Source organism: Oreochromis niloticus, linkage group LG3, assembly GCF_001858045.2.
Source record: "Oreochromis niloticus isolate F11D_XX linkage group LG3, O_niloticus_UMD_NMBU, whole genome shotgun sequence".
NCBI lineage: Eukaryota > Metazoa > Chordata > Actinopteri > Cichliformes > Cichlidae > Oreochromis > Oreochromis niloticus.
Genome location: NC_031967.2, coordinates 30,845,927 through 30,871,468, shown reverse-complemented (window position 1 = coordinate 30,871,468; position 25,542 = coordinate 30,845,927). Strand labels below are relative to the sequence as shown.

Genomic DNA, 25,542 nt, shown 5'->3' with positions numbered 1-25,542 from the left:
TTTGGTGGTTTTGCTAAGGTATTTGAATCTCATGGCATATTCATATAACGATGAAATAATATTACTATTGGGAATATGGATTTCCAACTTAAATTCTAATTCTAATGAATGTACACAGCTTGACCATCTCTTATATACAGTGGTGTATTGCCCCCTTCCTGATTTCTTAGGGTTTTTTTGTATTTGTCAACTTAAATGTTTCAGGTCATCAAACTGATTTTAATACTAGACAAAGATAACTTGAGTAAACAGAAATGCCGTTTTTAAATGATGATTTTATTTATTAAGGGAATAAAAGCTACTCAAACCTACATGGCCCTATGTGAGAAAGTAACCACCCTCCAAACCTGGTAGGTGACTGTTTCATAGTTGTCACAATGAGGTTTTTTGTGTGTAACCTGCCGTTTAACCCTTTGCAACCAGTTTTACCTCCTGCAACTGCTGTACAACTATTTGGGGAATAAACATTTTTGCCACACAAAAGCAAAACAAGTTGCTTGAAGCTAACCGGCCATATTGTAGGCCTTTGTGAGTGAAGCCTTAGTTTGCTCTTTCCCTAGCGACCAGTGGTTACCACGAGGTCATTGTCTAGGGTGAATGGGGCTTTAGCAATTGAATTCACAGTGAGGAGCAGCCTCACAACCAGTTGAGGAGAACTGGTGGTTGCCAACTGATCTCTAGGCCTGTGTCACTTGGGGCTAAGTTGGTGAGAAGATAGAGCTGGGTGACTACTGGTGACTGCCCAACAAGTGATATGACCATTCAACTGAAAGATAACATCCAAACTGGGTACGCAAATTCAGGCACTTACTCAATGCTATTGAGTAAGTCCTTTCCAAAAGGACATTAGAGTGGAGCAGAAACAGGGGCAAAGCATGCTTTTGATCAGTGTACAGATACATGCTGGAGAAATGACTGATGCTGCATAAGTGATTTAAGATGTATGAATGTTTTTAGATGTTTTTCACTGACCGTGGACTACCATTTGATTCCTCTAGCAGCTTTTAATTATTGCTAAACCCTGAAAAAATGCACCTCAAACATTTGCAAATGAAGTATCTGACAGTCTGATCGCGACTGATTGAATATTCGTTTAATTCGTAGATGTTGAGTTTCCAGCCTCCATAAACATCCTTGAAGCAACACCGGGGTCACTGTGTATTATACTGTGCATGATACTGAGCCCTGAGGGAACAGTAACAGAGGTTTGTTTGATTATAAAAATGCTAATTTCGATCTGTGCTGACTTCCTGTTCCATGTAACTCTTTAATAATTGGTTCAAAATGAGCAGTGTGTGCATGAAATATGACACAGAAACCTTTTCTGTACTAAGATAAGTGTTTTCCATGTATATGTACATTTTATAACATATCTAATGGATGTGCAAGATGTACAGTTTGTGACAGACAGAACGTAATTCATGGTAAATGTGACAGATTTTTTATGTATATAACCATATTAATGCACAAGAAGAAGAAATAAAGCACAATAATAGAATGTAAGTTATTTTAATTAAGTTGAATCATTTAATCATTTAATTGATAATTAAAATGTAAAAACTGTATAATAACTGGTAGCAATAGAGGTAACACTGCATTGTGGGTCTCCTAATTGTACTGGCCTCAAATTTCTCACAATAGGGGTCTGTTTACCAGATTGCTTATATGTTACTAGATGTATTACCAAGTAGAACACAACAAATCAAGCAAACCAGGGAAATTTCAGCAATTTAAAACAGTAAGAAAGGCAATAATATACCCTAACACACCTAGCTAACAAGCCATCACACTAATGAGGTACACTGTAAAAAAAATATTGTAGAATTTACGGTGAATTACTGGCAGCTGTGGTTGCCAGAATTTCACCGTGAAAAATATAGTGATAATGCAAAATACATAACGGTATACTTGTTGATAAATGTAAAATTCACAGTGAACTTTGGTTTTTGTACAATTATTACATTGAAATAAAAAACTAATATAAAGTAAACCAGTTAAAATACATTTTAATAAGCTTGTTTACCGTCTCCTATCAACAAAGCACAGAAGAGCTGTATAATACAAAACATGCCTTTTTTATTCAAAAGTTCATATTTACATGAAATTATTGGCAGCTGTTGCAGCCAGAAAAAGATTAAGGTCCAACAAATGAGGTAATAAACATAATAGGGCTAACTGGCATAAAACTTACATTCTTTGACTTTTTGTCATAATTTGCTAGAAACATTAATAAAAACCAGTAGAGACAATGATTAAATTAAACAGTTAATATCCATCCATCCATTCGCTTCCACTTATCCTGTCTCAGGGTCGTGGGGGGAGCTGGAGCCTATCCCAGCTTTCATGTGTACCCCGCCTCTCGCCCAGCTTTCATAGGGCGAGAGGCGGGGTACACCCTGGACAAGTCGCCAGTCTGTCACAGGGCTAACACACAGGGACAGACAACCATTCGCACTCACATTTACACCTATGGGCAATTTGGATTAATCATTTAACCTATCCCCACAAACTGCATGTCTTTGGACGGTGGGAGGAAGCCGGAGTACCCGGAGAGAACCCACACAAACACGGGGAGAACATGCAAACTCCACACAGAAAGACCCCGGCCTGATGGTGGAATTGAACTCAGGACCTTCCTGCTGTGCAGCAACAGTGCTAACCACCGTGCCACCGTGCTGCCCTAAACAGTTAATATTTAATAATCAAATTAATCACTAAAAAGGCACTGATCTAATTAATATCAAACTTAATACAACCAAAAACAAATAAGTACATAATAAACAGTCAAACAAAATTTAAAACACTTGATACTTGCAGTGGTTGGCAAAGTTTCTTTTTATCCAGATTGATAGTAGAGGGCTTTCAAAACAGTCTCTGATGGTGTCTGAGGAACTGGAACAGGTTTTGGATTCAATGTGCTGGAGGACTTGAATGTTGTTCTTCAGATGCTCGGTGTAGATTAGCGTTCTTTCTTTGCAGTCTGAAAGCAAATACAAAGCACAATAAAGCAAACTGCCTATTTCAAAAGCAAATATACAATCTTACATCTAATAGAGCTGACACAATTAATCGTATAATGATTTACAATTGTGATGCATTGCAATGCAGACATAAAGCATTCTTAATCCATTCAGAAGAAACTAATCGATTATTAAATACAGTCCCAATCAAAAGTTTAAGACCACTTGAAAAATGGCAAAAAAATCATCTTTTGCATGGTTGGATCTTAACAAGGTTCCAACAACATGCAACAAGCAGAAATGGGAGTGAGACAAAACATTTAACTTACATTTCACAAACTTAAACTGGGACAGGCTGTTTTACAGCTGAACAAATGTTTAGGACCACATGCCTTTAAAAGGCCAAATCTGTGCAAAACTGTGGATTCATTGTCATTTTCTGTCAGGTAGTCAGACTGTCAGGATGTTCTGATGGCAAAAGCAAAAAAACGTTCCTTTTTGAACATGGTTGGCTAGTTGAACTGCATAAGTGGGGTCGCTCACAGCGCGCCATCGCTGCTGAGGTGGGATGCAGTTAAGACGGTCATTTCTAATCCTGGGGGTTATGGAACAAAAACGTCAAGTGGAAGACCTAAAAAATCCTCAACCCAAATTAAGGCCATTAGTGGTGAAGAGCTTCAAAAAAAACTTATCTGATGAGAAAAAAATATAACCTTTTTTTTTCTCCTGTAAAAAAATGCAACCTTGATGGTCCTGATGGCTTCCAACGTTACTGGCATGACAAGCAGATCCCACCTGAGATGTTTTCTACGCCCTACAGACGAGGGGGTGCCACAGTGGTTGGGGAGATGCTTTTTCCTTCAGTGGAACGATGGAGCTTCAGGAGGTGCAGGAGTGTCAAAAGGCTGCTGGCTATGTCCAGATGATGCAGAGAGCATCCCTCATGACTGAGGGCCCTCATCTGTGTGGTAACGACTGGGTTTTTCAACAGGACCACGCTACAGTACCCAATGCCCACAGGACAAAGGACTTCTTCCAGGAGAATAACATCACTCTTTTGGACCATCCTGCGTCTTTCCCTGATCTAAATCCAACTGAGAATGGACAACAGTTCCAAACAGTAGTCACCCTTCGTGTGGCCATCTTCACCACTTGGAGAAATGTTCCCACTCACCTCATGGAAATGCTTGCATGAAGTGATCAACAATAACAGCGAACCTATTCATTACTGAGTTCAAGTTTGGAACTTTGTTTTGGGGGTTTACCCATGTTTTTGGGAGGTGTGGTCCTAAACTTTTGATCAGCTGTAAAACAGCCTGTTTCAGTTTAAGCGTTGTTTTTAATAAATTGCATGCTCAAAAAATGTTTTGCCTTACTCCTATTTCTTCTTGTTGCATGTTGAAGCTCTACTTGGAACCTTGTTAAGGTCCAACCATGCAAAAGATGATTTTTTGCCATTTTTCAAATGGTCTAAAACTTTTGATCAGGACTGTAGAACCTAAAAATAACAGCAATTTGTTTTTGTCAGCCACATACATCACAGTCGACCAACAAGTGCAGCCTGTGTTCAGACAAGTTTTGAGCAATAAAAAAAGTAGCTTATATGTAACCTCCTTTATTTGTTGATGAAAAGAAACAAACTGAAACGAAGTTATCATGATGCATTGGGAAAAAAAGTATATTTTTCGGCACAAAATGTCTGTAGTTTTCTAATAAAATCTCTGTTACTGAGCCTCACAGGTCCTTTTCTTCTGCTGTTGCGCATCACATGCCAGCAGTGGCTTTGCACATGCGAGATTCATTTGCAGTCTGGATGCAGTGGGGTAAAAATCATCTGTTCCATCTTCCACTCTGTCACCAATTATGAGAGGCAACAGCCTTACAAACTTCCAGTTTTGTATTAACTGTCCTGAGAGTTTGTTGAGGACTGACCTCACACGGCTTTGAAGAGGTATCAGAGTCAGAGTATTTAAACTGTTTAATGCTCCGATTCAGAATGGAGTGGGTGAACCATTCTTTTTTTTCACCAAAAAATTTAAGAAACAGCACAACATCATATGACAAAATGCCATAAAAATCTTGTGTCCTAATCAAAATGGCAAACCTGGCTGACAGATGTGAAAATATTTTAAACACTTGAAAACTGACTCAAACTTTACTCCTTCTATATCTGGTGTACCTTCAGTCTTGAGGTATTCAACAGGAGAGTTGTACATCTCTATGGTGCATTCTGCTCCACACTGATTTGGATCACCACTAGGGCTGCCACGATTAGTCGACTAGTCACGATTACGTCGACTATCAAAATCGTCGACGCCTAATTTAATAGTCGACGCATCGTTTAAATGCCGTAAAATCCTGAAAGGTGCAGGAATACAAGTAGGATTTAAGAGTGTAATAACGGACTGAAACAGAAGATGGCAGCACTGCGTGTACAAGGATAAACGCCAAGGACGAAGAAGAAGAAGCAGTCTCCGTTATCATGGCTACTCGGCAACGGAACTCGAAAGTCTGGGAGCATTTTGACCAAACAAAAGAAAAGAATGTCCAATGCAAAATCTGCAAAATGGAACTTGCCTTCCATGGCAGTACAACGGCGATGCACGAGCATCTAAAAAGGAAGCACGTTGTGGCATCCAACGACGAAGTGGTACAGTCGCCTCGGTAAGCTAATTGGCTAGTTAGCTGCTAACATTATCGTAAACAGCAAGCTGCTAATTATTTGTGCTGTCAGCGTTAATCTCGTTAATATGATGTTAACGCCATAACCGCATTAACGCGGCAAATCCCCGTTAGTCAGTGCCGTGCAGCCCTCGCACCGTGTTATCGAGCTAACGGGGATTTGCCGCATTAACGTCGTATTGACGAGATTAACGCTGAGAGCACTACTTATTATTGCTCATATTAATAGCTGTTAACGTTGTGTTTCAGGACTGCTAAAAAAATACGTTCGTCTTCAATGGACGACTTTGTCACCAAGCCACCAACGTGTACACCTCGGCAAGCAGATGTCCTGACTGAATCAATCTTAAACATGTTGGTGACGGACATGAGACCCCTGTCTATGGTTGATGATCAAGGTTTCAAAGAGATGATCAAGCAGTTCAACCCAGATTACCATGATAACTATCTACCAGGCCGATCCCACTTCACCAAATTGATGGAAAAGAAATATGATGCTACCTTTGAGAAGGTTGGTCTCTCTTTCTCTCCACTCTCTCACACCACAAACACAAAATAGCAATTTGTATTAGAATTTAATACATTTCATGATGAAATAATATTAAGAGCTTGCTGACTGAGCAACCAATAAATTAATCTTGGTTAAAGCATGTAATGGAAAGTTGTTTTGTTTTTTTTTGTTTTGTCTTTTACTGATATGTTGAATGTTTGTTGTTTAACATACGTAACTGGATTTGATGTAACTGAAAAAAAATATACTGTAATATATTTCCCTAATGCTTACTATTGTTCCAAATCATCTCATATCTTTAGGTAAAGCAGACTCTTGGTGGTGTCAAAGGTTTCTTCACCCTGACTGCTGATGTCTGGACCAGTCGTGCAACAGAAGCCTACCTGGGTGTGTCTTGCCATTTCCTGAGTGAAGATTGGAAGATGAAGAGCTTCATCCTTGATACCATGCCTCTTGAGGAGAGGCATACTGGTGCCAATATAGTGACATGGATGGAAGAGGTGCTAACAAAGTTTGAGATCTTGCCTGCCAAAATAAAAGCAGTAGTACATGACAGTGGTTCCAATATGGTGGCAGCAATGCGACTGCTTGAAGAAAAACATGGATGGGCCTCTATCCGCTGTGCTGGACACACACTCCAGCTCATAGTCAATACTGCTCTCAAAGACACCACCATAAGCAGAGCACTAGGTGCTGCTAGGCAGCTAGTGGAGCACTTTAAGAGAAGCGAGCTGGCTAGTACAAGACTAAAAATGAAACAGGAGCAAATGAATGTGAAGAAAAATACACTGATCCAAGATGTCAGTACAAGATGGAATAGTACATTCCACATGATAGAGAGACTCCTCGAACAGCGCTGGCCTCTCACTGCCACCCTTTCAGATCCCGAGGTAACGCCAAGGGGGAAACACTATTTCGACTTGAAGCCAGACCAGTGGGCGCTACTTGAAGAACTGAAGCAAGGTTTGGCACCTTTTGAGACTGCTACTGTTTACCTTAGTGGACAGCAGTACACAACAGTTTCAGGTCTTCCACAGGTGGTCAAAGGGCTGACACGGGCTGTACACCAAAGCCAACTGGAGACAAGCTCAGGAAAATCTTTCATTGCCAGTGCAGAAAAAGGCATAAAACAGAGATGGGGGAGTATATGCACTTTCTCAGCAGACAAAGAAAACCCTGTTATTCTCGCAGCTGCCTTGGACCCCAGATACAGAAAGTTGAAGTTTTTGGCTCCTGAAGATGTCATCAGAGTGCAGGGGACTGTTGAAGTGCTTGCTGTCAAAGAAGCAAATGCTGGGACACATGAGCATGCAAAAGTGCAGACAGACAATGGTTCAGGTAGAACTGAAAAGACTGCTCTGGACAACCTCCTTGAGTCTGACACAGACAGTCAGGGTGACAATGAGGAAGCAGCATCTAAGGAGGACCAAGATGTCCAAGTTGTGAGAAGTGAAGTTCAGCTGTACTTTAAAGAAGCCACAGTTTCTAAAAAGGATGATCCTCTTAAATGGTGGAGCGAAAATGAGGGACGTTTCCCCACACTATCAAAGCTAGCTAAATCTTTTCTGTGCATTCCTGCAACCTCCACCCCATCGGAGCGGATCTTCTCCACAGCAGGGAACATCTGCTCTCAAAAGAGAGCAAGCCTTTCTGCAGAACATGTAGAAAAGCTAACTTTCCTGGCTATGAACAATAATCTCGTGTAGATTGCTATACTGACTATATAGTCCCAAAGTTATAGTTGTTGTATGTTAAGTATAGTTGTGAGGACTGAGCACAAAATGCTATTGTTATATTTTTTTGGTTTGCTTCAAACTTGAAATTTCATTAAAAGTTTAATAAACTATCATCTTGTCTTTATTTTTAGTTTCACATACCTTAAACACTTAAAGCTGTAAGCTAATGATAGTTATATAAGAGCAGATGCATGCTGCTGCAATAATCTGTACGTTTTACGTCCAATGGATGCATGATCCGATTAGTCGACTAATCGCAAGAATAATCGGTGACTAGTCGACTATCAAAATAATCGTTTGTGGCAGCCCTAATCACCACCCTGAAAAACAGATTGCGTCATTAAACAGTATCTACAGAAATGTTGTGTATGACTAAAGCAGAAGCCACCAGTGCAATGTGAGCCCAAATTATCTCCAGCATGCAAAACATGGTTCCTTTAACTACAGTTTTATCTATTTATTTCCATAACCTAAAGGATTAACAACTTCAAAGGCATCTTGGTATAGCAGTAGTTTGAAACATAATGGATTTTGGTTAAAAAAAAAAAGTACTACTTTTGAATATCTTACCATCACTAATGTCACACAGTACATCTGATGAAGACTCAGCTGATTGCTCACCTGTTACACATATCTGGATCCCTTGACTGCCTCACAAAGCTTGGAAATACCCTCATCAGATAATGTTGTTTTAGTTTTAAGAAGTGTAGTGAACTTATTCAGAGTATATGACTGACCCAACTCATATATTTTTTTTAAATTTCCTCTACAACGGTCAGGATGGCAGAAGCAGGTTGCAATGAAATACATAGCCCTAAATAAATCAAAAAGGAACATTGTCTTTAGCTGCTCCTGTTAAATTAAACAGGTGTTTGTTTCAAAGTAAAGCTAGCTAAAATCTTCAACCTGCTGCATTAGCATGAACTTTCCAGAAAACTAAACAGGACTGAAGGCAAAGCCTGCGACAGAGGAACACTTTCAATGCAACAAGAAAACTGACCAAGCGAACTATGGTTACAGCTGATATACGTTTCAAGTCTGATGATATACTTACATTGAAAGAGAAGGTTGTTGTTCAGTGCAGGGTGCTGGGGGCACTCCCTTGCTGAGCGGAGTCAGTCTGGACCGTTAGAAGTGGCGCTATTTTCTTCTTCGTTGGTTTGGCGGACTACACGCGTCCAAGGAGTATTGGTTCCCTCTGCTGTTGCAGTACCTCACAGTCAGACAGCAATTTCTGACAACATAGTACCCTCCTCGTCTAAGTTATATATATATAGATATATATATATATATATGTATATATATATATATATATATATATATATATATATATATATATATATATATATATATATATATGTGACGGTTTAGACACGCAATGCATTGTTTCCAAAACGTGCATGGACTTTAAGGAAACTGATTGTCACAGCTTTTATAATACATTCGTTGACTGCTCTTGACCTTGCAAACTACACCAATTTATTAACATTATTTCATTATGTTTTTTGTATTTCATTTTGATCAATTTTAATTTCAGCAGGTGGTATCACACTCAAACAGATTGAACACGGGCTGAGCAGTGGTAAATCCATGATTTAAACCTCCCTATGCCACAAAAAAAAAATTTTCATTGTAAATAGCTGTGTTATACTTGGTGAGACTCTAGAACTTAAAGAAATATTTTTTTATTATTAGTAATTGTTTGTATGTACTGTTAACATATACTGTTTTATCAAACAGCCTGAGCTTGTTAATATTAGAAAAAATTCACCGTAATTTTCACAATAATTCTAACAATGTTTTGACATTTTGTTAAAATTAAAAGTACGGTATGTTTTAGGTAATTAATATACAGTTGTAAATCGTAAATTCAAGTAAAAAAAGCAGGAAAGCTTGTCATTCATACAGAGTTATTATGTAAATTGTAGGGTGATTAATTGTAAATAATGTTACAGATTTTTCCTGTTGTTTTCAAAGACAGTGTGCCATATTACAGTACATTAATATATTTTCAACATATTAGCAGTGTAAAGATAAAAGCAAATCACCGTTTTTCAATTTACAGAAATGTAATGTACATATTACAATCACTTACTCTTTTTGATTTAATGGTAATTTACCGTTGCCATTTTACAGTTATTAACTGTAATTTTTATGTACATTTAGGCTCATATTGTCACATTGTAAGGGTAGGATGAGGAATGTGGACAGAGCCCTTTACAAATAAGTTAATTTACATGCAAATATACAGAATAATCAGAATCATCTTTATTTGGCCAGGTTTGTTCACACAAACAAGGAGTTTGACTCCGGTTCACTTTGTGCTCTTCATACAAAAAGAAACATTTTTAAATAGACAATATATAAATTGGCATATTTATACAGAAGGAGAACATAAATACGAGAAGTTTGAAAGTAAGTAAAATACAAGTTACAGTCTTAAGAAACTATACAATTAGAACAAATTACAACTGGGCATGAATGATAGGTATAAATAGGCTGAACATAGTGCAGCCTGGATGAACCTTAGATATTAATATTTCTAATAATATAATAATATCCAAATGTACCAAGCCCTATGTGAAAAAGTCAAAGAAACATGGAAGTATGACAAATATGCAAAAAGGAACGGGGGGAAGTACTGTTTCCTATGACCATCTGTCTCAGGGACTTGCTTTTTGTTGTTGTTGTTGTTGTTGTTGTTTTTTGTTGGAAGCTTACTGTTTCTGATGGAAAAAAAAAATAAAAATTTGTTGCACAGGATGTTTATTATCTAAATATTTATCATGATATGATCAACTGTAAAAGATCGAGAAACTTGGAAGAATCAAAGTCTATTGCGTTTATTTAAAGTCTTCACTAACAATGTGCTACATACAAAAGTGCAAGGGGAAATGGGGCTCTGGTAGTTCAAGGGAACAGGCATCGAAAAAAGATCCAACTCTCTTCAGCTCAAAACACTCTCTGAAAACTCAGGCAGGCTCACCACGATCCAGAGAAGGAATCCAGGGAAGGTTTGCACACAGGGAAACACACAAGCAACAATACAAGCAACAGAGCCAGGGCTTCACTTTCTAGGTAATTCAATGATCCAGCGAAGTGGTGGCTGATGCTGATCATCAGAGACAGGTGGTTGATTTCCTCAGGTGTGTGAAGCCAAAGACGGTAACCTGGAATGAGTCCCGCCCAGGAGGAGCACAGACAAACAATCTAGAAACTGAAGCAGGGACGAAGAGAGAAAATAAAACCTGCTGACGTCAGCCAGGGAGAACTGAGGGACCATGACATACACTTTACACCTACAGCTGAGTCAGCAGAGTGCTGACGATTTTTAGGGACTCTCTCAACGACCCCGATCTTATGCGCACTTATGTGATCTCCCATTTTGTGGCTGAGTTGTTGTGGTTCCTAAATCCTTCTGCTTTGCAATGATACCACTTACAGTTGATTGTGGAATACATGAGGGAAGAAACTTAACAAATTCACTTGTTGCATCAGTGGCATCATGTTACCACAGCCTGTTCGTCCAAATTGAAAGATTAGGAGCTGTGGCCCAACACTTTTGTCCATATGGTGTGTGTTATGTATCCCAGCGGCAATAAAGACAAACTGGATCTTAATCAGACAAGTCATGATATCTCATCAGAGATTGGTTGTTTTCAGATCAGATGAGAAAGAAGCAGCTTTCCAGCCCTCTGTTACTGTAATTGCACACGTATTGGCACAAGAAGTGGCAGGTCGTTAACTGCGAGGCCGAGCTCGGTCACTGATGAAGCCCCCTGCTACGGATCAAAGTGCCTTCTGTTCACGTGATTGTGAAACTCGAGTGGCTTTGCTTAGTTGCCGTCTCCTTAAAGCTGCTTCGATCGTGTTTAATGTGTAAATGGCTCGTGGCGTTCATGATCAATGGATTGGGTGAGAGTTTACTACAACCTCTGATTTGAAGTAAATTACGACATGCAAGGAGGGTTTCCAAAATGAGTCTGTTGTTTTAAAGTTATTCATTCTGCTTTTTGAGATTTGAGGATTTGAGTTTCTTAACAAGATATTTTATGATAACTCTAATGCATACTCTGAGTGCATAGAGAGCTTGCATTACAGTCTTCTTTAATGTGTGTGTTCATGTTCTGTCCTTTTATTTGAGATTGTACTTGAAGAGCTGCTGCAATCAGCAGAAAGCTACTTGAATGGTTTGTGTGTGTGTTTGTCGCACTGCATATGGAGTATCTATTTACTTTACACTGTAGCTGTGTGAGAAAGCTTTCCCTTTGGAGTATATGATTAGTGAAAAGCTATTTCCTATACGTGGGTAGTAAAGCCTGCATGTGCGTGTGTGTTTCTATCTGTGTGTGTGTGTGTGTGTGTGTGTGTGTGTGTGTGTGTGTTGGTCCCATCTGTTTTCCACCCTCTCACTCTCTCCATCTCCTCAAGCCTGTCTGCTCTTGGCTACAATCTATCTTCGTCGCCATTTGATGCCGCAGCTAATCATCACAAAATCTACCAACCTGCATTCTCGTGCTCGTCCTCTTTCTTTCTCCCCATTTCATATTTCACTTTTATGGCTTCCTCTTTTACTATGTCTCCTGCCATACAGCAGTCTGCCTCTCTCACTCTTTTCTCCCTGTTGTTTTTTTTTTATTATTATTAAATGCAAACAAAAAGATAACCTTCATCACGTCTACAGCGTCAAACACACTTTCAATATTTTGTGTTTGTATAAATGTGAGCTGAGGAATGTGTGTATCCAGGGCTTTGTCAGAAGAACATTTCTATTACACCTATGGTGAATGACTAACACTTAAGTGGCTCCACGCTGCACAGCATGACAATATCGTTCATTAAATTGCCACTGCTGTCACAGAGGTGCTACCGGGAGATGTAATTATGTAAAAACATTCCCCTGTGATGCTTGGATGGTTTAATATCTACAAAAATCTGCTGTAACTCCAGCATTGCTGATGTTACCATTGTAGTTGAAGGCTGCTGCAAGGTGAGGAGTAAAGGGAGCAGGATGAGAAATGCGAGGGACAAAACGCGGCACTGGCAGAACTGAGCTGGAAAAACAATGATGGTGTTTTACTTGGCAGCCTGTGAATGGAGGAAAAAATTAAACAAAGCAGGAAAAACTAGAAGGGAAAGGGATGCCAAAAACCCTTGAATATAGTTACTTAAATAAAAAAACAGCAATGCTACCCTCTGCTTTCCATCAGAGCAAATTGTTCTACTTGTGAGCTTAAACTGATCTGTCAGATCAGAAAATATGAAGTAATCACTAATATGGTGACATCAGTCATAGCCGCAGCAGATCACACAGTCAAGCTCAACCAGATACTGGGCGGGTTACTTGATCTCAGTGCCAGCCCACATCAGCTGGCATATAGAGAGCATGTTATTAAGTTGCTGTAGCCTGATCAGAGTTTTTGTGCAAGCTGCTCTGCAACCCACCTCCAGCCCAGCTCCCGATTCCCATATCGTTTATACACAGGAGAACAGAAAGAAGTCCAACAGTGAGTGTCTACAGCCATCTGTAAAGCACGATGGAGGCTCTTCATGGTTTGGGCCTCTATTTCAGCCTTTGGTGTTGGAGATCTTGTCAACCTTGTCATCTGAAAGCATCTGATTGGTGTAAGATTCATTTTCAAGCATGACATTGATCCCAAACGCACACCAGTGCAGCAAAAGCATACCAGGAAAACAAAACTGGAGCACTACTAGTCATGGATTGGCCTCCCCGGAGCCCTGACCTCAACATTATTGATGTTGTCGGATCATCTTAAAGAAGAGCTTTGAATGTCCTTCATGAAGCCTGGAGAGCTATTCCTAAAGACTCCTAAAGAAACTACAAGAAAGCTTCCCTGAGAGAGTTCAGGCTGTGTTGAAGGATAAACGTGGTCATACCAAATATTGACTTTCAAGCTTGGTACTGTAGAATTGTACAACCTCTGTTTTTCCTTATATACTGCCTTTCCATGTATGTCTGCACATGTTCCAATAAGTTGCTGTACCTATTTCCCATTTTTCTAGCAATATACAAAGAATTGATGGGTGGCTCAAGACTTTTTCACAGTACTGTATTACCTCTGCAAACATTAAAATTCCTGTTTACACTACACTCAACCGATGGCTTCAGATAGAGAATTTTGAATGTGTGGCCTTAGCACTTGTAGTTGTGTCCCTGGGACTTACTTTGCAGAGATGTCCCACACAGATGTTGTATGTGATTTGAAATGAAGACCTACTTGGTTAGTGTAGCGCACGTCATGCCTCTTACGTGACTAAAGAAAAACAACAAAGGTACAAAGACAAATGCACTGAAAAACTTTTGCATCAGTAAGTCTTTAGAATCTAAAAAACAAGATTAAAAAACACCCTACTGTACAAGGACAACACCCGTGAATACACCACCATTGTTAACCCTGTCATTGCAGTTAGGGTTTCCAACTACAAAGTGAGAGCTTGGCTGCGTTCAGATGTGGCTTTAAGCTAACCGTCTAATCCGCTGTGGCTTGTGTTTAGCTGATACTTCAAGCTAATTACATCTCCATCATTTCCAGAAACAAAATTAAATCAAGCAAGATAATTAACGGACTGAGAGCTTTCTACCCTTGCTGTTGTTACATCAGAGCTTAAGTGCTGCTTTTTTGAGATCTTATTTAACAACTCTGACAGCAGAAACAGCTTTGTTAAAGATTGAGGATAAGCTGTTGTTGCCTAGAGAGCAAAAAGTGTTGCTTATTGTGGTTTCAGCTGAGCTTTTTGAGTAGTTGGAGGCACGCTCCGATCCCAAAAAGCACAGCCTTGCCAACCCTGGTGGTAACAGGGGATCTAATTAGCAAATTAGCAAACTTTATTGTTCGTGTAGTGCTTTTTTTTTTATATGCTTTTGGAAAGGAAAGTCAGCTTGCACCTAGGCATGTTAGTGTTTGAATGTTAAGTAGGGTTTATATTTCCTCAGACACACAGAGGTTAAAGGTTCACTTGGAAATATATACTGAGAACTTCTGCACTGCACATAAATGAGAGAATGACAGAGGAATATATTTCATCCCTACTGGCCGCCGTCGCCGCGGCTTTGACCTTTGCGTTTCTTATATTGGCTGCTTGTGATGGTGGCTTCTCGCATTAATAGCGCAGGTCCAAGGTGGCTGACAAGGAGGATCGTGGCTGGGTTCTGTTGTTCGATTTTCGAGTCGCTGTCACAATTAACTGTAAAAACAGAAAACGAGAGAAGAAAGAGTGAAGCGGGAGGAGGGATCAATAAATGTCACAGCTACATGAGATACACATGAATGCACCTCTGCCTTAGGGTTGGTTGGTTGGTTTATTTCTTTGTATTAAGTTTCTGAAGCTGTTAATATTTTTGCATTAGACATGCAAATGAGGTAAATCTGTTGTGACTGCACAGCAGTCCCTGAAAGGATTGAAATCCACTGACTCTGATGATCCCCTTGAATCGATTGGCTCAAAATTTGGTACACGGGTCACATTCTTGTCTTTTCAGTAAGCACCTCTATGACACCTTGATGGAGAGGATAGCGTTGTCCTCCCTGGACTCCCTGGGTTGCTGGAGTCCTCCTTGGTGCACTTTGCATGTTCTCACTGTGCATGCATGGGTTATTTTCAGGTACTCCGGCTTCCTGCCACAGTCCAAAGACATGCGTTATGGGTTAATAGGTATGAACATGAGTGTGAATGGTGTCTGTCTTTCTGTTAGCCCTGCGACAGACTGGGGAACTGTACAGTGTGTTTTTTCACTGTAATAATAGGCTTCAGCCTATAAGTAGTTAGGAAGATGGATGGATGGACAGTGGTAGCATTATACAAACCATTATGCAAATACTTTGTCTTATTATAAACTCTTAATTTTCTTAGACACAACAGGAAACAAATTATCCCACAGCCACTTCTCAACACATCTCTTTTGTCCATATTTGCGGAATGTGTTCATGGTGCATGTATGGTAATGCACTATGTTGGACTGGTGCAGTTCATAGTAAACGTTAAATTATATCACAGGCATCAGATATCAGTTTATATTAAAACCAATAACAGTGATTCGAGTCACTGAATTCTACCTTTTTATAGAAGCATTATGGTGTCAGGGGGTTGGAAATCAGCCAAATAACCTCTGCTTCTATCTTGTTGAATTCAATTGGCTAAACCCACAAAGAGCAGTGAATCTCACAATAACAAAGGCAAAGGTCAGCTGATCACAGCCTCTACTCGATGCAGTGTTGACATTACTCATAATAAATTTAATGTGATTTGTAAATACAGTTCCTTTATATATCCGTATGTATGCAGCTAACAATGTTAGCTCGGTGGTGAGTAGCCTTCAGTATCTTCAATATCCTATTGCTGTGTGATTTATTACTACTGCTGAAGTGGCACATAACCCAGGTAGCTACCGCAACTAAAACAAGGTAGTTGCAGTAGGCTAGCGTTAGTTTTTTAGAAAGAACTTACTTCCTGATGTTTCTTTCGGTTGGAGTCTTTTGACGCTGGGAGCAGCTTGGTTGCTGGCAAACAGAGTTTGCGTCACACGGTCAGATTTTGCCCATTCCTTTCTTCTTTAAATATGAAGTGGTGTCGGAATTTCCAAGTAAGAAATGCATTCCTGCCCGCACACTGCTGGCTCTGTTGTGCTGGCTTTGGGTCCATAGTGTAACTGACGCCACCAACATTAACAGCAGGCTTACATTAGAGCTTCTTATTGTGTGTTTTGTCAAAATTAGAAAGGGGATAGGCTAACATATGAAACAGGAAAACACCGCCGTGTAATCCGTTTATTTCAACAAAGTAACTGTATTATAATTATCACCTTTTTAAATGGTAACTGTAACAGAATATAGCTAGTCATATTTTGTATTTTAAATACATAACGGGAGATATTCCATTACTCCCCAACACTGGTGAAGAAACATCGGGATTTTTTACCTTCCTGTTTCTTTCTTCGAGTGTCAGATGACTGGCAGAAGGCGATGTGTGAAATACGAAGCAGATACAAAAGAAAGCATCAAGTCCAAGGGTAATGAAGTAACAGTAAAAGCAGCACTCTGACAAAGCCAAATGAAGTGCTCATGTTTACGGTGATGGATTATCTCAGTCTGTGGAGGCTGTTTATCATACTGAAGAAGAATGGATGGCTGTAAATGGCTTCTGAAATGGTCAATATTAGCTGTACATATAAAGAAGCAGCTCCTTTGAATGTTACTGTTCCACCGAATAGCAATTATCAGTTCGAATTACTTCCATGGAGAGGCTAGTTGCCGCCCTTTTGTTACTATCATAGCCATTATCCACTCTAATGACCAATAAACAGAAAGTAAACCATATTATGATGGAGGTCTCTAATGCTCGTACATATAAAATCTGAAGACCTTCACCCTGGTGACCTGGAAAATTGATCCATACGGTACATATGTTAAACTACAGAGCACATGAAAATGAAATAAAGTCAAACATGGAAATGGAAGTCACTTCAATAAACAGGTGGTGAGAGATATTCTGCTGCCACACGTATCACAGTACATCATAAATAATGACTTAATCCCTTGATGAAGTTTGCTCACTTACAAAGGAACAGTCTCTGATTTTATTAATAGAGAGAGGGACAGAATATCACTAAAAAAATCAGGTAAAAGTAAAAAGTTATAAAATGTTTTTTGTGCATTAAAGTGATTTAAAGAGCTTGGAAAGAAAAGCGTCTGGACTTCTTTAAGTGCTCGATTGGACTGAGACCTACTGACTCCGGAGGCCGTTTGAGTACAGTGAACTTACTGTAATGTTCAGGAAACCAGTTTGAGATTATTTGAGCTTTGTGAAATTGTGTGCTGTCTAAGGAGCTTGGAAAGAAAAGCGTCTGGACTTCTTTAAGTTGCTTGAAGACGTTTCACCTCTCATCCGAGAAGCTTCTTTAGTTCTAGCGTCAAATGGCCGAGAGTCCCAGATTTAAGCCCTGTGGGAGTTTCCCCCCCAAAGAGGGACAAAGGACCCCCTGATGATCCTCTACCTAATCACCTGAGCCAAGGTGTGAAAACGGGTGTAGGTCACAACCAGCCAAGCTTTTGGGTGAGCTCATTGTGAAACCTGGCCCCACCCTATCATGTGATTTCCTGAGGTCAGATGGCCCAGGATGTGAGTGGGCGTTAAGGCGTCTGGGAAGGGATCTCAAAACTGGATTATAGATGGCAGACAGTTGGTGTCGTAAACCACCGCCATCTGTTCAAAGATGGTCGCTCACAGTGGACATAGATGGCTTCTTTCACTCCTCTTTCAAACCATCTGTCCTCTCTGTCCCAAATGTGAATATTGGCGTCCTCGAAGGAGTCCCGTCGAGGTGGCTCTTCTATGTAGAAGAGCCACCTCGACGGGACTACGATGACCTTAGACTACGATTACCAAGATGACTGAGAACCTTCAGAGACATTTGAGTGGTTTAAAGATTTAATCCCAAGCGAGACGTGACTTGTATCGAACTACCAATCACACCATACAGACATGTCAACTTGGCCTCACAAGACTACTCACCTGTAATGAGCTACAAATCCCTTTTTCAATAATCGCAATTGTTTTGCTATATTTGTTTGTATTAATGAAAAAAGAATATTTTGTTTCCAGCAAGACGTTATGACAGCTCTTAAAGCCATCTGGGATTACTGAATGAATGAAAATTGTTTTAAAAAAATCACGCGGAGCCTTTAACTCTCTCGGCACCGATTAGATTCTAAAATTCTAAATTTATCCACCATTTGTTTCTCTTCCAGACTGAAAAGCACAAGTCAGATGTTAGACACTTCAGTGTTTCCAAAGCACACATGAAAGCACGCTGAGGCTGTTCACCCGTGGGAGACCGTTCCGCGTGAAGATCAAAACAGCATTCAGCACGGGTGAGTACATCACCGACACACACATACCAACACAAAACGGGACCGGATTCAGTTCAGTTATTCATAAATATGGAAAATAAACTTAGACTCAGTCTCAATCAGTCGTATTAGTGCGTCAGATTGTGCGCTGACTGGCTGGTCAGTCATTGTGCTGTGATCTAAACAGGAAGTATACGAGATTTCACAGCTTTGTTTGTGTGTGTGTGTGTTTTTCAGAAATGGCATTATGCCCACATTTTTTGTTATTTTTATAGTGTTTGCTTGTAGATGTGGGCCGTAGCGGTGTGAGAACTCAGTCTTAAACAACCTGACACAATCTGATTTTTGCCACAGGCTATGTATCGTTTGGATGCGTCTCACAGTGGGATCTAGGACCAACGTTTTGCCACATTTTTCAAGGGACTGTCAACTTGCATCTGAAGCAGCCCAAAATCTCTAGAGTGTAAAGAACTCACGCACAAACACACACAGAGACACACGGGCAAGTAAACACTACTATTCTCACAATCCAGTGTCATACAGTCAAAGCTGTGCAGAGCTCTGAGATGCTGTAGGCGTGTTTAGTGTTGGGTTCAGACAAAGAACATCAACATTCAGTGTTATGTGGCACCATCTGTCCCTGAACAGCAAAACTCCCACGTGAGGGCATGCACACACACACACATAGACGGATATACAATAAGTAAATACTCTCACATGTCCCCCTCACATGTGCTCATATTTTGCTAATTATCTGCCTTCCGAATGCCTGATTTCCCCTCTCTTCCTCCGTCTTTTTCACCCCTGTCTCCTCTCGTCTCCCGCTGTATCCGATAGAGTCTATTTAAGGGGACTGCGCACACACACAAACGCACACACACAAATTCACTCCCTCCGCTCTCTCTTTGTTTGCATGTCTTGCTCTCAGGCTGTCTTTCACTTTGGGAAAGTTGCAGCTTTCATCCAACTTTGACGACTTCACATTAATTAGCTCAGTGGTTTGTTCTTCTGCTGGAGTGTGTGCTAGTTAGCAAAGTGGTGTCTGCTGATATTTGATAAGTGGGTGTTCCCTGCACTTTCGCTGTGACATTTTGGTGTCTGTCACTCGGAAAAAGCACACCCACATTTTGATGCCACGGCATGAGAGACCCTTACTGGCATAATCCCCTAGTTACCAAGGGCCTGGGTTAAGATAAGGAATAGTAGAATGGCTTTTTAATCAGTGCAAAGTTTCTTTCATGATACAATGAAGTAAGAGAATTTAATTACTTATGCCTCCCTGGCCATGAGGAGACCAGTTGCTCGACCTTTGGGAGGAGAATGTTGCTCCACTCTTGTCTAATAGTTTTCTAACTGATCAACAGTCCTGGGTCTTTCTAACATTTTTTTCTTTCATGAGGCAACAAATGCTGTTGTATTAGATGCAGTTTAGCATTGCCTTCTGGATATGGAAGGCCTTCCCTGAAATAGATTTCATCTGGATGGGAGCAGATGTTTGAAAATCTGTGTATACCTTTCAGGACTGATGGAGCCTTTCCAGATATGCAAGATGCCAATTTCATAGGCACTAATGCGACCTCATACCATCAGGTATCTTGGCTTTTTGAACTAAGTGTTAATAACAAGCCGGATGACCCCTCTCCTCTTTAGTAATTTTTAAAGTGAGCAATAGTTCTCCAGGTTTTTTGAAAGTTGTTGAAAGTTTTTTATCCCTTTTTCACTCATTTTCAGTCCAGTGCTTGTATCTGATCATCTCGGGAATAATCCTAACTCAGGGATTAACCAGTGGTGTGTCTACATATAACAAAAACTTAGAAAAGAACAATTTTTCAATTGTATCTTTAGCAACTTTGTTACCAGCAGCCTGTTGCAAAAGCACATGTTCCCATTTCTTCAAATGTTTTTTTAAAAAGGGGGAAATATTCCTGCACAGACCTGACATAAGGATCAAAAAGTGCCAGTTCTTTCAGGTGATCCATCACCAAAGGTCTGATGGAGTGAAAGATTTGATTCAAATCATCGTCAATATTGTAGAGAAGGTCAGGAGAGAGGGGCAACGGTGAGTGTCCACAGCCATCTGTAAAACACGGTGCAGGCACTGTCATGGTTTGAGGCTCAGTTTCGTGTTAAAATGAATGGAATTATGAAAACAGAAAAGTACAGTCAGATTTTGATTCACAATGCAATAACATCCTGAAAAAATTTAATCGTTTCATTTTTACAGCATGACAATGACCCCAAGCATACTGTCAGTGTAGTAAAGACATGGACAGAAAATCACACAGTGAAACACCATCAGTCATGGATCGGCCTCCCCAGATCTTGGACCTCAACATTATTGAAGCAGTGTGGGATCATCTAAAGGCAGAAACATCCAAAGAAGAGCTTTGAATGTCCTTTAAGAAGCCTGGAGAACTATTCCTACCTAAAGAAATGACAAGAAAGCTGCCTAAGAGAGTTCAGACTGTGTTGAAGAATAAAGGTGGTCACACCAAATATTGACTTTCAAGCTTCTTATATTGTAAAAACTCTGTTTCTCCCTTATATAACATTTTTAGATGAATATTTGCACTTTTCAATAAATCAGTACACTTTAATAGGAGTCTTAGGATTCTACTGACTGTCATGATGTTGATCTTTGGCTCTCTTCCACAGTTTGTCTCTTATCCTGATCATAGAGGGTTGTCTGATTGTAGGGTTTTCTCTCTATTATTGCAGGGCCTTTACCTTATAATACAAAGTGCCTTGAGGTGACTGTTGTTGTGATTTGGTGCCATATAACTGAAAATGAAAACTGAATTGAATTTCCGTGCAAAGAATAACTGGCTTTATGAGTGTAACTTCAATAACTTTCAGTAATATTGCATGTATGTTTGTAGCTTTGAAGGGTTAATGAGACTACATATTAACCACCACATTATTTTGCCTTAATTATGCATCAGGTGCAAGTGCCACAGATCCATAAAGCCACTGCTGACTAAACAAGCTTTGCATTTCTTGGTAAACTGTATTAAATTATGCCTGATTCTCCTGACTTAAGGACTTTTGATTTTCCTGTAATATTTCAATTTTGGGCTTTAAAAAAAATTCCAACCAAAAAGCACCTCCTACCTTAGAGAGACCAGCCTCCTCAAAAAAACATACCTTCTTCTGACACGTAAAATTGTTTTTTACAGAGACAGAAGTCAGAGATGCATACCCTGACATTTTACAGTATTTTTCAGTTGGTGTTTGAACAAGTCAGAGAGTCTGAGTGTGTCTTTTCCTTCCTCGCTGCCTCTCGTGCTGCAGCTCTCATGTGATGATGAGACATTGTGTCATGTGCCCATCTGTCAGTGATGACTATGCCCTGATATCAGTACAAAATACACATATATACTAAACACATGCATGTTCTCTGTTGAGGAGGAGGAGAAAAAGGTCGTGTCTCTCAAGTTAATTAGTCTCTCTGGCACTCCGCTCCCCTCTTTCTCTTCCTTCGCTCCACCTTCTCCAAAAGAGCACGAAGGTCAGATTACCTCTCATGATGGATCTCCGCATGTGTTCATGTCCCACTTTCTCCCATTTTTCTCCTTTCTGATGTATTTACACACTTAAAGACGCATGTGCTTTCACAATGTCTTTGATCCTAAAGCCAGAATCGATTTGTTTTGTTGATGCAGTAGAGCTACCGAGTGTACTGACCTCTTCACTGTAGCTACAGGGGCAACATGTGTGTGTATGTGTGTGGCTGCAGGGATCGGCCATAATGAAGTGTGAATCCATCTGGTAAAAAAAAGTGTGTGAGTCGGTGAACTTCCCCAAGGGACTTACAGACTGCTTTGACACAGATTACCTCTGGAAGAGTGCGCCTCTGTCTAGTTAAGCTACTTTCCCTTCATTTAATGTTAATTTCCTTTCAGTTTGACGTGCAGCTTTTTGATTGTTAGAAATTAAACCTTAAGGCACACGAAACGTATAAAATTTGTGGAAATATTTCGTGTGTCAAAAATATTTCGGATTCACCTATTCTTAACGCTACGGAGGAGAATTAGGGTCACATTAAGAAAAAACATATATTATTGTTCATTTTGAAATTACACTAGACTCACTATTTAGAGAGTAAAAAAAGTAGAAATACTGTTTAAAGTCGTCCTTTCAAGCCAAATTCCTGCCACGGCTGCTGTGCTCTGCAAAATGCCTTCACCACAGAACACCAGACGCGGCAGGCCCGCCATCAGAGCTCGGTTCTCTTCACAGATGAGAGCAGGTTCACGCTGAGCACATGTGACAGACATGAAAGAGTCTGGAGAGACCGTGGCGATTGTTAAGCCGCCTGCAACATCATCCAGCATGACGGGTTTGGCAGTGGGTCAGTGACGGTGTGGGGAGGCATGTCCTCCTTTGTGTTGGTGAATGCCAATCAAGCCACACGGTGCTGGGTATGTGAGCAGAGGTCCCACTAAAGGACGTCAGGACCTCATGGAGTCTGCGCCTGACGGGTCGATCAGAAGCGTGCACGTGAGTAACCCCCCTGTGCTCGTTTTGCACGTCTCTCGGGGCGCGCCTCCTATTCCTCCTCACACAAAGCAGCAGATCCTGAGCCTTAGGATGGTGTCTCCTCCACACTCTTGACACTGGATGCTACTTTGCAACCTGAATATGCCGCAGGTTATGTTTCCTAAGCGGGCAGATCGTCTCAGAAGTTTAACTCACTTTGTGTTTTAATGCTTTTTTACTAAATCCTTTAGTTGTTTTTCTACATTAAATTAATCACATTCTCATGCTTCAAACAGCAACATGTAGAAGTGAGTGATGAAAAGAACCCATAAAGTGTGAGTGGTGTGTTCGAGGAGATGTGTGGCAGACGCTGAAGGAGCAGGTGCAGAGTGGACCGGCAGGTTCAAAAAGGCGAGGAGCTGATTGGCAGGACTTTCCAGAAAGCTGACTGGCTGGCACACGCGGGAATGTGGAGTGCAGAGAGTTTGGAAACCACAGAGAAAAAAGTAGTTGTTATTACTGCTACACTCAATGGACACATTTGACAGTGAGTGGGTGGAAGAGCTGGAGTTAATATACTGCAGGACGATGAGGTATACCTGTGTGGGGAAAGTCGCTGGTGGAAGGAAGCCGTAGAACGTGCACAGGAAAAAGATTGATCTAAATCACGGATCTGTATCACAGTGAGAGTTTGGTTCTGCAGAGGTTTGGTTGCTGGAGGTTCAGTTCTTGGTAGTGAATGACAGGAAACTGTACTTTCCTGTTGTTGCCAGGGAACTGGGAACTTTTTGCACGAGCAAGACCTTTTAAGCTCTGCTAATCCTTCCTGCACCACGCTGGATCTCTGTGCTTGCCTGCATTGCCCGTATGCTGCCACTTTGACAGCATCACGCTCATCATCAAGAAGCCAATTCGCTCGCTTAGCGCAGAGCCACTTCACTTCTCACTCACTCAGCTCAATTATGGCTTAATACACTTGAGACAGTCATTTTCTGTAAATTGTACCTACTTTCTTCAAGAGCAGCATCTGATGCACTGATTTTTAATGACCGGGTCACAACACTCTGGCTGAGGGTAGTTCTGACATTACAATTGCTGCATCTTCCTTTATGTTTGCGGTGGTTTTTTGGCCAACCGAGGTACAAAGTGCATCACGAAGTACTTTGACGCTACCCTTCCATTAATAGTGATTATTAAGCTTTTTTTCCATCCAGAAAGCTGACGCTGCAGTGGGAGTGGGACTGTCTCAAACCCCGACACGTATTTGTAGCAGCTGCCACTGTGTTTAAGTACCAGCTGAGACCATGAGCATGAGCAGTCCTGTCTGAGGGCATTTGGGAATAAACTCTGAGTAACCCAAGTTCCTAAATTTATGCCTTGTGCAATCAGGCTGTCCAACACTATCTGTGGTGCTAACGCACCCACCAGGACAAGCTAATCTCCTTAATTATCACCGTAAGCTATTCATTGTAGTGCTACAACAGGTTTATGGCCTTTGGATTACCCCGTACCCGCACTGGGGACATGGATCCCCAGGACATCTTTGTCACGGGCTGGGTCTGTGATCCAGCATTTTGGGTTCAGTTTGTATTGTTGACTTATGTTATTGAAGATATGTTAAGTTCTGGTTGTTGCTATTATTTATTAGGATCTGAGTTTCCTTATTCCTTATTCTTTATCCTGTTCCTTATCATTGTTTATGTTAAGTCATTTAGATATTAGCTCCGAGATTGTTTTAGTTTTAGTTCTTTGCTTGTTAGAGCCATTTGTGTCTTCGCCCCCTGTGGTTACGTCTTTCTTGTTGGTTCATGTCTTAAGCTGTCATGTTTCATGTCTGCATGGTTCATGTTGTCAAGTATGTGTCTTGTCTGCATCCCGTCATGTTTGGTGTTTATTTTGAAAGTCTTGTTTCCATGTTCTATGTGCTTAGTTTACACTTCCCCTGTGGTCTCATTATGATTATTTGTGTCAGCTGTTTCCTCATGTTTCCACTTCCCATGATCACCCCTTGTGTGTCTGTGTGTTTCCGTTCAGTCTTCGTCGGATCATCTGTGCTATTTTCCCCATGTCAAGTCATAGTTCAAAGATCCTAGTTAATGTCATAGTTCATAGTCATAGTAGTCACAGTCGTCATAGTTTCCTAGTTGGTTTATAGTCATCTTAGTACCATGGTTGATTCATAGTTTTCCTTGTGAAGAGTTCTTCAGTCTTTTTGGGCTCTAGTTTATTTTCACTTTCATTTATGTTCCACGTATATCAGCCCGAAATAAAGGCTCGCCTTTTGTTGGAACTCAGTCTGTCTCTTC

The 25,542-nt window shown here is 40.5% G+C and overlaps 2 protein-coding genes across 2 annotated transcripts in view; both read left to right on the top strand.

Annotated features, from left to right (window-relative positions):
- htr2cl1 (5-hydroxytryptamine (serotonin) receptor 2C, G protein-coupled-like 1) overlaps positions 1–25,542 on the top strand; it is a 135,026-nt gene that overhangs the window by 26,964 nt on the left and 82,520 nt on the right. Inside the window, 1 exon segment of the mRNA XM_013276726.3 lies at positions 18,656–18,778. The gene's annotated coding sequence lies outside the window, so the exon portion shown is untranslated.
- Positions 5,435–8,020, top strand: LOC106097912 (zinc finger BED domain-containing protein 1). The gene is made up of 3 exons (XM_019353392.2): positions 5,435–5,624; positions 5,892–6,153; positions 6,456–8,020. Exons 1-3 carry the CDS (start codon positions 5,443–5,445, stop codon positions 7,857–7,859), a joined length of 1,848 nt encoding a protein of 615 aa, XP_019208937.1. The 5' UTR covers positions 5,435–5,442; the 3' UTR covers positions 7,860–8,020.

What these genes read in the sequence shown, in the direction of transcription:
- LOC106097912 (XM_019353392.2), top strand. Translation starts at nt 5,443, where the DNA reads ATGGCTACTCGGCAACGGAACTCGAAAGTCTGGGAGCATTTTGACCAA. An exon ending in GAAGTGGTACAGTCGCCTCG is followed by an intron (nt 5,625 to 5,891) that starts GTAAGCTAATTG and finishes GTTGTGTTTCAG; the next exon opens with GACTGCTAAAAAAATACGTT. An exon ending in ATGATGCTACCTTTGAGAAG is followed by an intron (nt 6,154 to 6,455) that starts GTTGGTCTCTCT and finishes TCATATCTTTAG; the next exon opens with GTAAAGCAGACTCTTGGTGG.